Source organism: Ictalurus furcatus, chromosome 4 (assembly GCF_023375685.1).
Source record: "Ictalurus furcatus strain D&B chromosome 4, Billie_1.0, whole genome shotgun sequence".
In the NCBI taxonomy this organism is placed as follows: Eukaryota; Metazoa; Chordata; class Actinopteri; order Siluriformes; family Ictaluridae; genus Ictalurus; species Ictalurus furcatus.
In genome coordinates this window covers 15,105,033-15,118,064 of record NC_071258.1, presented here as the reverse complement: position 1 = coordinate 15,118,064, position 13,032 = coordinate 15,105,033, and the positions used below count along the sequence as shown (strand labels likewise).

Sequence of the window (13,032 nt, the reverse complement as noted above, 5' to 3'; positions counted from 1 at the left end):
TTAAATGCAACTTCTTTCTCTAGGTATGCTTTATGTAACAGATCATTCTAATCCTTATGGTTTTCCAATGACCCACAAACATTAATACAGATTAGCGCATCGTGAAACCCTTGTTTATTTATTTATTTTTTACAGTGATACATCTCCAACTTCTTTGGAGAGGTTATATTGCCCATGATATTTCAATTTTGTGATGTCAAAATAACAAACACTTGTTTGTTTTCACGATGTTCAGTATATCAGTATTCATAACTAAGCTGTGTAATATGTCATTATTAAAGTAGCTGCTCTTATTTTTCTGTATGTTACACACTTTATGAAGGGTGGAAAACAAGCTCAGAAAAACAAGTTCAGGGATCATGTGTGAAAATATTTTAGGCGCCTAAATAGTGCCTTAATGAAATGGAAGATAAAGCAGGAATACTGATAGCTGATATAACGGGAAAGAAAAATAATCTTTTATTTTACGCAATTATGATCGCTGGAAAAGCCATAAACTATTGCATATCTAATCATTCTAATGAACAGTAAACACATTTTTATTTTGGCAGGAAATGGCCTCCTTTCCATTCGTGGGCTCTTTGGGGTCCTTCAATACTATGGCAACCGCTCATAAACAACAACAGTGTCGCAACGTTGTTGCTGAAGTCGCAACATAAGCTACGCAAAAATATATATATATATAATTTAAAGGGAAAGGAGAGAATTCTTATAATATATGTATTTAAAAATCTACACATGTCTGTAAAGAAGGACATCCATTTGCCACCACTGTCAACGTTTGAAAGGCAAGGATAAATATTTTAGAAAAAGGCAGCTTAGCAACTGTAAACAAATGCTGAAAGCTTGTTAGCTAGTAAATTAATGGAATAGCCAGTAACGGCGTCCTGCGAGGGAGTTCTACTATTCTGTAGTCAGAGATTCGCAAATGAGTCGACTCTTTGAGCTGGCTCTTTTAGGTGAACCTTGAGAGTCGACTTGAATATATGAGCCCTTGTTTGCTTGCTTGCTTGTTTTTTTTTAATAGGCAATGTAAGTTAATGTAATATAGACAGTGTAATTTAAGGAAAGCTACTTTCTACAGACACAGCAACATTAATGCAGGGATGTTTACTATATTTGTCAATGCGCATTTGCATTGCCCTACTGATTTTTCAATTATTTAAATAGATCTAATAAGTCAATGCAAAGTAATGCTATTTTATTAATTGCAAGTCATATTTCATGGAATAAGTTCAGCCATATTTAGGCAAAGCTTGCAAACTTTGTCTGGTATAGAAAAGAATGGCAGTGAGTCGATTGGGAGCCGAAAGAATCGACTCTTATTGGTAAGCTGAGTCAAAGGATTTGACTCACTGGAAATAGAATCGACTCTTTCCCGTTAATAGTAGCCATGTAAATCACAGCAGAAAATATTCATTGTTCTTATTAATAAAACACAATTCACTGCAATGGGTTTATGTTCAAAAGATCCTACCAGGAACAAATTACTCAGTTTCTAACTATTTTAACAAGCTGTATTGTGCTGTGTCACTTAAAATAATAAATATCATACGGTTCTTTCTATGGTATCTGTATTCGTAGCAGGCTTTCATCAAGCAAGGGGACCCAAGGGCAAGCGAGGTCTGTGCCAAAAATACTGAAAGTAAGTTGCTTCTTAACTTAGTATGTACCTTAACATGCCCGTTCTGTTTCACAGACCTTGGGTGGGTTGCACCAATAAGGATTAAATTAAACACAGTTTAGAGCTAATCTAGGATTTGTTGATCTGGGCTTTATTTTAAATCGAGTTGTGTTGCACCACTTAATTTTAAACACAGATTAACAAATCGGGGATTAGAATTCTAACCTGCGATTAAAACCTCCATTTACGATTCATTTTCTCCATCATAATGGATTTGCCATTGACAACATTGCAGCAGTGCATGTGGATTTCATAAACGTGGAAATATATGAATTCTCCAGTGTAACTAAACAGCAACAATGTAACTTTCACTTCCTCTAGAGGGACTACAAAGGGACTGTGAACTTGAAACTTTGAATGAAAAAAAAAAATTCAACCGATATTATTAACCGCTTATTCGCATAACTGATACAGGCTGAGAAAATTTAAAAAATCAATTATAATAAATAAATAATCTGAGTTTAAAGTGATGGAGCAACAAGATTATAGTTAATCCAGGTTTATTGTGAAATTAAATCCAGGATTAACATGATGGTTTAAATGTAAGCCTGCTTATTTTAAACAAGGTTTAAAGTTTGGTGCAAAAGAATTATTAGATAAACCTTGATTTAATCTAGATTTAAGCTTAATCCTTATTGATGCAACCCACCCCTTAACTTTAATCTTGATTTAATTTCTTCCAGATTACAGATGGATGTAGCTCTGGCTATCTTTCCACCTGGCCTGCCCATGTCAGCTCTCAGGTTGTCCAGCAACACAGTCAAAAACACACGTCCTCTGGAGCAAACAGAAACCACGGGTATATCCATATTCTACTTTTCAAGCTATAGAATACTTTTTTAAAATATTTAATCACTGTTAAATAAGCATTAAGCAAATAAAGAGAAATCTAAAGAGGAAAAAATAATGTGTAATTCATAAACTGGTTTACTGTATCAGCTGACTTTTCTAGACCTTTTTAAAGTAGATGGTACAGTTGTGCCAAAAAGTTTGTATACCCCTTTTGTTACCCCTCGGTGTAAATTGTTAGTATTTTGTCTTCTGGGAGACATGTAACTATCTTATTTAGCATCTGAAGGGTGGTACTAAATAAAAAAAAAATCTTTAAACAAAATAATAACAATTTACACAGATCATCCTGTTCAAAAGTTTACATCCCCCTGGCTCTTAACGTATTGTGTTGCCTTCTTGAGCAACGCTGAATGTTTGCACCTTGTGTAATAGTTGTGTACGAGTCCCTCAGTTGTCCTCAGTGTGAAACGATGGATCTCAACATCATATAGCTGCTGTTGGAAAGGGGTCAAACATGCAGAATATGCTGGAAAAGTAAAGAATGTGCAGGAGTTGGAGGATTTTTCTGAAGAACAGTGGGCAGTTTAACTGCTCAGGACAAACAAGGGACTCATGAACAACTATCACAAAACAAAAAAACAGTCGTGGATCATCCAGGTAACGACACACAGTATTAAGAATCAAGCATATGTAAACTTTTGAACGGGGTAATTTTTATAAATTCAGCTATTATCTTGTCTTGGACTATATGTCCAAGCCTTGTCTTAGCCTCTGCTATGTGAAATAACTTATTCAGGACAGTACAAAATAAACAACAATATGGGATTTTATGATCCCTCTTATTTTGTAAGCAGTTTTAAGATTTAGCAGATTCTGCAAGGGGTATGGAAACTTTTGGGCACAACTGAAAGTCTTCCCATCCTTCACATTAATGCACTGATGGCTCTTACCTCATAAAGTATCATGTGCTTCAGATACATTGACGAATTTGGATGTACTGTGGCTAAGCCACGGTTCCTGGAACAACTGGAGTGCTATCTCAGGCGAGAACTGGCATCTTTAGACTTGCATAGCCCCAAACTCCAGCAGCTCAAACTTCAGGTTTACATTTTATACACAGAGTCTATTTCCTGTCATATGTAGCAGAGTTGTGTTGTTTGTCTGGTACTAAATGCTTGTTTTATGTTTGTCTATCTCTGAAGGCATACAGAGAAGTTTTTGACTATTTCATTGAAGAATTTAAAACATACAAGCCACTATTGTCTGCCATCAAAAATGAATACGAGATTACTCTAGGTATGCGCACCTCTGAACAAAACCGAGTTGTTGCTTGCAGTTGTTGTGACTAAGTAGAAGTTCCTACAATGACTAAAATGCTATTGCAGTGTATCTGCAACAGCAGATCCAAGAGCTGGAGCCTCTCCGTGCCCAGATGGTGCTGCTGTCTGAACAGTGTGAGGAGAGGATTCTGGGCCTGAGGGAGCAAGAGAGAGCTGAGATCACAGCTTTGAAACAGGAGCGCCAACATCTGCAGCAAGTCATTGAGAGCATGAAGGAGCAACAGAGCACTTTGCAGACCCAGGTTGTACATTTGACACATTTTTGGCTTCAACCCCCTACCAGACTGGCACGAAACAAAACACCACACACTTTCAGATAATGCCCATGAAGCAGAATCAGAACCAATGATCTGACTCTTGGAACCAGGGATCTCATATAAATTCTCTTGAACAAAATCAACTTTGGATCAAAACCAATATGGGAGATGGCAGTACAGTTTGGCTGTCATTGGTTATTAGTCTCTCAGACATGACATTAATTGTGTTTTTTTAGATCAACCCACGAAAGGACACTGAAACATAAATATTGAACATGTTTCATATTTACAGTTTTAAGTTGAGGCAGACAAAACTGTACTGTGAGAATTCAATTCAATTTTATTTGTATAGCACTTTTAACAATGGTCACTGTCTCAAAGCAGCTTTACAGAAATATATAAACACAGGATACAGATTTTAAGTGTGTGAATTTATCTCTATTGAGCAAGGAAAAAGTCCCTAAGATGACATGAGGAAGAAACCTTGAGAGGAACCAGACTCAGAAGGGAACCCATCCTCATCTGGGTAACAACGGATAGTGTGAAAGTAAAGGAAATTTCATTATGAGTAAAAGAAAGTTCATTATGAATATGGAGAGGTTAAGATTGGACTTTATACACTCCACACCACACGATAATCCATGGAACCTATCCCAGGGGTCTCAGGGCACAATGCTGGAGACAACCTGGATGGGGTGCCAACCCACTGCAGGACACAATCACACACACATATTCATACACCCATTCACACACTACAGACAATTTGGAAATGCCAGTCAGCCTTAAACACATGTGTTTGGACTGGGGGAGGAAACCGGAGTACTCAGAGGAAACCCCCAAAGCACAAGGAGAACATGTAAGCTCCACACACACAGGGTGGAGGCGGAATTTGAACCACCAACCCTGGAGGTGCGATGCAAACATGCTAACCACTAAGCCACTGTGCACCCCCCAAATAATCAGCAAAGATGTTTAAATGCAGTTTAATGAAGAGAAATTTTAGTTGACTTTGCTTGTTGAATTTGCCTATATCCCCCAGGCTTACCCTGTATCCCACCCATTGGCTAGATATTATTTGGTTGGTGGACTGTTTCTCAACCCAGCAGTGACATTGGGGAGATGATTTCACACTAGCTGCACACACACACACACACACACACACACACACACACACACACACACACACACACACTACCATGCAGCTATTCTATCAATATAATTTCTGTGCTAAGAATGATTCAGCACTAAATAATATTTATAACACAGAGTTGTTGAATTCTCAAATGTGATTGGTAGCAAAGAAAACCTATTCTCTGTGATTTCTGTTAGCAGATCTCTTATTTAGCATTCATGGGAAGAATCTTGGGTGTCAGTGCTTTGTAAAAGTTTTCTGCTAAAGGAGAGTCTTTCCAGTTTCTCTGTAACATGACAAGTTGTCTTATTAACCATAAAACAGAGGCTGATGAGGACAACTGTTTTTTATAAACAGAAGCTATTTTACGACATAAACATAAGCGAAAGCTGGAAGTAACTTGTCTTATAGACGTTCTACAAAATATAACTGAACGATAAATGGTTCAAAAGTGTGGTGCATTGTTCATTAATAAATAAAAATGGTCATTGTTGTGGTGTATATACTCAGCAGTTGTACTCTGGTGGTGATTTCCCACTGATAGACAGGCTAGACATTTGAACAACTTGTGCCTAGCAGAATCTGGGCCAGAGTCAGTAACACCTACAGCATCCTATATGGTAGGTGTGTCTGAGTGAAATGAATTCTGCTGGTCTGGATGCACATGAACAAAGCTTGAACCTGATGGCACAGCAGTCATGTGATAATATGTAAAAATAAATAAATAAATAATGGATTGTTGGATTATAGATTATTATGTTATGTGCAGCTTAACCAATTTGGTGCTTCTTTTATTACACTTTTCAGTAAGCTACAACGGTTAGAACTAAATCACAAAATGTGAAATGTAGACACTGCGCAGCTCTGCCACTAGAACATAGTCTTTTCTGTCTTGGGTCTGTTACAGGTGTCATATCTAGAGGAGGACCTTGCAAGACAGTATGTGCTGTACAGGGATGAACGTGATGCCCGCAGGCTGCTCATTGACAATATCAGCAGCATGAGCTACAGCCCACAGGAGCCTGGTTACTCACTGGATGGTAACAATCATTGCATCATCTGAGAATTCGATATTTTTGGCAGAATATTGGCACTTTGATAGAATGTGGAAGAAGTGCACGATTCACAGTGGGGTATTTTAACTCTTATTTTCTCTTTTAGAGGATCCTGTGAATCTAAAGCTGGCTTTGGATGTTTGTAGAGTGGATCTAAGCAAGACCCAGATGGAACTCAACCACTTGCATGCAGAATATGGAGATGTGGTTCCCCGTAGGGACTGGGACAATCTAGAGCGTATGTACCAGGAGAACCTCCTAAAGGTATAAGGCACCGTCTCATATCAGTCACGTATTCTATCAGAATCAAAGTGCATTACCATTTTGTCATTGTTTGTATACTGGATATATTAACTCTAAATGAATGGACAAAAGCCTGCCTGTTACACATTTATATCTCACCCCTACAAACAAATTTACTTTACACCTGGATTATTCAAAATCTGATATCAGGGTTGGTCAATATTCCAAAAAAATTATATTGTTATATTTAATTATATTATCACCATACACTATGTGTATCACAATACTTGGTCTTGCTAAGAAAACAAAAAATGTCAAACTTTCATTTTTTTTTTTGTCTATATTTTTTTTACTGTGTAAAATGTATTTATCAAGGATGGAAAATAATCTAAATATACAAAAAGATGCGATTAGATAGATATTAATGTCCTGTCACTTACTTGTTAAAGTGAGTGATTGTAGACTGACACTGACAGTACGTACAATACTTAGAAATATGTATAATGATGTTTATGAACTGTTAAATTTATCGCACCATCATATCATCTAGACTTGTTTAAGACCTGGTTTTCGTTTTACAGGTGGAGACCGTGCAGTGTGACTTCAACCAAATGAAGATGGAATATGACACATTGCTAAAGTTACATCAGCAGACCAGCACACAGAGAGACAGCCTTCACAGAAATGCCTCAACTCCTAGACCACAGTGGGACCAGTGTGCAGGTATAGGGCTGTTCACGTGATAGATAGACGGACTATATTGCCAAAAGTAAGTGGACACCCGTACGTGCTTGTTGAACATCCCAGTCCAGATTTAGTCCCCCTTTGCTGTTATAATAATCTCCACTCTTCTGGGAAGACGTTCCAATAGATGTTGGAGTGTGACTGTGGGGATCTGCCCATTTAACCACAAGACCATTAGTGAGGTCAGGCACTGATGCTGAGGCCTGGGGTGCAGTTGGTGTTCCAGTTCATCCCAAAGGTGTTCAGTGGGATTGAGGTCAGACTCTGTGCAGGACACTTGAGTTCTTCCACTCCAACCTTGGCAAACCATGTCTTCATGGAGCTTTGTCCACAGGAGAATTGTTATGCTGGAACCAGTTGGGGCCCCTTAGTTCCAGTGAAAGGAAATCTTAATTATACAGCATACAAAGACATTTTAGATAATTCTGTGCTTCCAACTTTATGACAACAGTTTGGGGAAGACCAACAAATGGGTGTGATGATAAGGTGTCAGCATACTTTTGGCCATATAGTACAGAGTGTGATAGTAACTTTTAAAATTAGTACCTACTGAAAGGACAGTGGACAAAGTGTACAAATGAAATGATAATGTTGTTGCATGTAAGATGTACTTGGTAGCAGAGATCGTTGTTCTGAGCTCTTTGAGGGCCAGTCCAGTCAAAAAAGACTGGAGATCTTGCTGAAGGAGTTGAACAGCATGGGCTTGGAGCAGAAAAACTTCTTTACTGGACTGGTGAGATGCCCATCATATAAAATTACAACCTGCATCCTGTATTAATTTTTTAGTATTTACTTCTTATTGCTGGTTGAACTCAACTTCATGAACCCCCCACACCCCAGGGTACTTCCAGTGATGTTCCCATCTACCTGCGCTATGAGGGGCAATTGAAGAACCTCCGATTGAAAAAGACTGATGTTGTTAGAGTTATAAAGGACATATGGAGAGAGAAAGCATCTGAAGATGAGAAGGTAGCATCCATCAATTCAGTGCCTGTGGGAATAAAAAAAAATATATGATCAATTAATGGAGGCATCTATGTATGTGCTGATTATGTGTTTTCCAAATACAGATGGATGAAAGCAGTGATCTAAAGGAGTTTCTGCACCAGTATCTGTTAAAAAAGCATGAGGAGAGGGCAGGAGAGTGGGCTTACAGCTTGCTCGATGGCATCAAGTGTTACCTAGAAGATGACTTCATTGGTCTCTTCTATGACATTCTCCAAGGCAAGGTTGGTGCTTTTAATTGTTCTCCCAGTTTCAATTGATGGTTAACAATTGGAACAATAAATGAAAATGTCAAGGTAGTAGTACTAATTGAACGATGACCATGAGGTTTAATTGAGTGTTGATATGTGGCAGGTGGATGAAAGTGTGTACCATGGCCAGACCCATCTACTATCTCATCTGCTCAAGGTGCTCATACAGAGTGACAGCACTGAGACTGGATTGCTAAGTACACCCCAATTCAGGTGAGGGCTGCATTAGAAACAAACTTGTTTTGGTTGCTTTGCTTTGCTTTGTGAGTTCATCTATAACAGTGGTTCTCAAACCTTTTGTAGCCAGGGACCCTTTTAACTGTAAAATAAATTACATTTATTGGCCACATCACGACAGTTTTATGAACATAATTCAAAAATACAAATATTCAGTTCATTGTTTAAATGTTGCACAATAATATTTTGGCTATTTATTAGAGCCAGAGAGCTTTTTGTTTCTGAACTTTACACCAACTGAATACAGTAGGTCCAAGGCATACTTGTTTTTGAATTACAGAGTTTTCGATGAAGCCCAAGTTCAAGTGGCCATTCAAATATACCAGTATCTATAAGAAGTCAATAATAAATATAACTTCTGATAATGGTGGGTTGTGATTTCCTCCACTGTAAAACCCTCAGAGGGAAGGACTAGTGTCAGCATTTTGAAGTAAACTTGTTCATAGTTTTTGTGCATTGTGGTTTCTCAGTTATTATTCATTTCTAGAGAGACAAATGAGAGAGGCTGCTTAAAGATGTTCTAAGAAAACGTTCACGGAAACATTTCACGGGTGTTCCAAAACATTGAATGTAACTATAAAGTGATAAAAAGTATACCTTTTTTTAAAATAAAAAACTTAATAATTGGCAAATTGCTGTGGTGTACTTGCTATGTAACACTTTTTGTCCCTTTGCGGTGGTAACCCTGTCACTGATCTTTTTCCTATAACAGTACACCTCATCGTAGTTTATTCCTTACATAATAAATGAACAGGTGTATCTTTAATGCTGGCTTTCAGTGAGGCTCTAAAGACAGCTTTTCCCCTGAAAGGAGATCAGGATATAGAGGAACTGGTGCTGGCAGCTCAGTCTGAACTGCAGACCAGTGGAGGAAGCATTGCCTATCAGAGGCTGTACACAGAGGTGAGCTCTAAAACTAAATGTATGTATAGAAAAATAAAAAGGTTCCGCGCTTACTCACCCTTCACATGGCTCTCGTGTCTCATGACATGCTGCATGATTTATTCTGACCATCATAAAATGAGACCGCCTAATATTTATTTGACTTCAGGACACAGATGGAAAGCAGAGTGAATTCCTGGGTCTGGTAAAAAAGCAGGCTATGGCTGAGAGATGCCAGTACATCAGCCAGCTGAGGGAACAACTAGGAGGCAATGGGTGAGACTCCATGATGCTCTTTGTAATGTTAATTCATGTTATTACTTTAATTATTTAAGTGAAGAATGCATTTAAGCATTTAAGCTTAGTACTTAAATATTATTCTTGCAGGGAAGTGGGAGTGGAAGATTTAAGAGCTGTTTTCAAGACAATTGATCCCACACTGGACTCTGAGACTCTGGACTGTTATTTGAGTAGAGCCTTTCAAACTAAAGAGCTGCACGAGCACACAGCACTTTTGGACATTGAGGTTGCACTACAGCGCCTCTCTGAAGCTAATGTAAGCAGGGCAGGACCCATGCCTCAGTCCGAATAATTCATGTACACACATTTCACATGTGTAAATGGAATCTTATATTGAAACATAATTAAGGAAATATATTGGATAAAATAATTGTTCAGTCTAATAAAAAGAACACATTCAATATCTACTCTTCAACATTTTATTGAAAGGTGTATTAGGTAAGATTAATCTTTTTTTTTCTTCCCCAAGAGTAGGTCTCCAACAGTTTATTTTGAGTTATAATGAGACTTTGACAGCTATTATTTGAATGATTCCTGCCCATGTTCATGAAGCCCCGCCCCATGATCTACGGTGACCTATAGAGCGTCTATAAATGACTGACAGGTGGCGCAGCCAAACACAAACAAGCATTCTGGACAGGAAGTCAGTTTTCCAAATGGATTTTCTCAGCGACTTAATACACTTTTGTTAAGGCCACAGCTTAATCCATTGTTTTTATTATTATTATTAGCATGTTCTACATATATTCCAGGTTATTTTTTACAAGTAAGGAATAAAAAAACTGACTATTGCATCTTTAAAGAAATCTTAGTAGATTGGTAACTGGTAACACAAATCAATGGCTTACTGAGGAAGTGTTTTGTATCTTCCTAACACCTCCTACCTGTCCTCATATGAAAACGTCACATTTTCTCCTAAAAACTTGTGTACATATATGCTTGTAAAATCCTCGTATGAGGACAACTGGGTCTTACTATTTTTCCAAACCTATTCCAGTTTGAAGACATTGATCAGTTTCTAAAGATGTCAGGTGTGAGTAAACAGAAATCGTGAGGAGATACAATATTATTTCTTCATGTTCAGTAGCTCATGTAGTAGTGTAGAACTTGAGGTTTAAAAACTGGAGATCAGTAATCACTGACATGCATAGCCTATTGTAATCACATTAAAATGGGTGTATCTAATATGAGCTAGTGCTAATTGTGCTATTGTATTCTTGCTATTGTATTGCTATTCTTTCAGCACATATATTCAAGGATTTTCATGCAGTGGTAGCTCGGTGGTTAAGATGTTGGGCTACTGATCAGAAGGTTGTGAGTTCAAACCCCAGCACTGCCACTGTTGGGCTCCTAAGCAAAGCTCTCAGATGTACAAATGAGATAAATCTAAGTTGTTCTGGATAACAGTGTTTGCCAAAATGTTTTAAATGTACTAGTGATGACTAGTAGCCTGTTAAATTTTATTTATTTAAACTTTATCTTGGCTTATAAATTTTATTACACAGTTGCCATTATCATTGGACTGATAAAGAAATTACAAACATGAGACTGGGACCAACTAGTTAGAAAGACACTACTGAATAAGACACTATTGAAAATACCTGTAATACTTGTGTACCACGGAACATGATAAGTGATAAACATGTCATGAATATGAAAAGCATGTTCATTATTAAATTGTTTACTTTTTACATTACCGGACAGTTTTGTTCAGTGTAGCGGAGTGTTCTTAAATGGTAAGGAATAACAATGCTCATAGATCTAGCATACAGTATGTAAAGTATTTACTGTATATTTTTCAGTGAAGTGTATGTAGAAATTCTTTCTAAAACATTGCTCATATACATGATCTATATCATGAGTTCTCAATCTTTTTTTTTTAACAAGGGACCCTTTTAATTATAAAAATGAATTTCACTGACCCCTTCAGAGATTTATTTCATGAACACTGAACAACATTGCTGCCCATCTGTAATTTGCTAATGATCATGTGGACAAGCCAGCAGGCTAACAGAAAGATGTTTTGTGGATGGATGAGACCAAAATAGAGTTTTTGGTTTAAATGAGGAGCGTTATGTTTGGAGAAAGGAAAACTCTGCATTCCAGCATAACAACCTCATTCCATTTGTGAAACATGGTGAAAGTAGTACCATAGTTTGAGCCTGTTTTGATGCATCTGGGCTAGGACGGCTTTCCATCAGTGATGGAACAATGAATTCTGAATTATACCAGCGAATTCTGAAGGAAAATATCAGAACATCTGTCTGTGATCTGAATCTCTAGAGAAAGTGGGTCATGCATCAAGACAATGACCCTAAGCACACAAATCGTTCTACCAAAGAATGGTTAAAGAATAATAAAGTTAATGTTTTGGAATGGCCAAGTCAAAGTCCTGAACGTAATCCAATAGAAATGTTGTGGAAAGACCTGAAGCAAGCAGTTCATGTGAGGAAACCCACCAACATCCCAGAGTGGAAGCTGTTCTGTACTATGGAATGGGCTAAAATTCCCCCAAGCCGATGTGCAGGACTGTTAAATGCTCATTGGAAATGTTTAGTTGCAGTTATTGCTGCACAAGCAGGTCACACCAGATGGATCGCATACTTTTGCTACTCACAGATATGTAATATTGCACCATTTTCTTCAATAAATAAATGACCAAGTATAATATTTTTGTCTCATTTGTGTAACTGGGTTCTCTTGATCTACTTTTAGAAAATCTGATGATGTTTTAGGTCATATTTATGCAGAAATATAGAAAATTCTTAAGGGTTCACAAACTTTCAAGCACCCCTGTACATCACTGTGAAAAAAAAACAAACATGAAATCACCTCAAAAGGTTGCATTTACTTTTTGGAATGAGAAATAATTTGTATGCTGTTTTCAACCATAACTGCCTCCCAACTTTTTGCACATCCTCTGAATCCTCTCCGGTGTAACATTCACCTCATCTCTCTTTCTTCCTGACATTGCTGTTATAACGTTTCTTCATCTTGATATGTTTGGTATAATTCTGCCAGATATCACACTGCCTACATCAAATCTACTCTGGAGACTAGCCTCATGCCATAGTCATGTATTGGCATGTGCCATAGATCATATATATGCC

At 37.6% G+C, this 13,032-nt stretch overlaps 1 protein-coding gene across 2 annotated transcripts; it reads left to right on the top strand.

The window, feature by feature from the left end:
- Positions 1-619: 619 nt before the first annotated feature.
- On the top strand, positions 620-12,831 carry tsnaxip1 (translin-associated factor X interacting protein 1). Of its 2 annotated transcripts, none has more exons than XM_053623160.1 (16): positions 620-788; positions 1,588-1,645; positions 2,368-2,483; positions 3,451-3,577; positions 3,679-3,772; positions 3,862-4,058; positions 6,113-6,245; positions 6,367-6,524; positions 7,085-7,226; positions 7,853-7,980; positions 8,088-8,216; positions 8,318-8,476; positions 8,607-8,716; positions 9,520-9,643; positions 9,792-9,898; positions 10,010-12,831. In XM_053623160.1, exons 1-16 carry the CDS (start codon positions 739-741, stop codon positions 10,212-10,214), a joined length of 2,037 nt encoding a protein of 678 aa, XP_053479135.1. In that variant the 5' UTR covers positions 620-738; the 3' UTR covers positions 10,215-12,831. The 2 variants fall into 2 exon arrangements, with proteins under 2 accessions (XP_053479135.1, XP_053479134.1); XM_053623159.1 differs by having other exon boundaries at positions 1,585-1,645.
- The last annotated feature ends 201 nt before the right edge of the window (positions 12,832-13,032 follow it).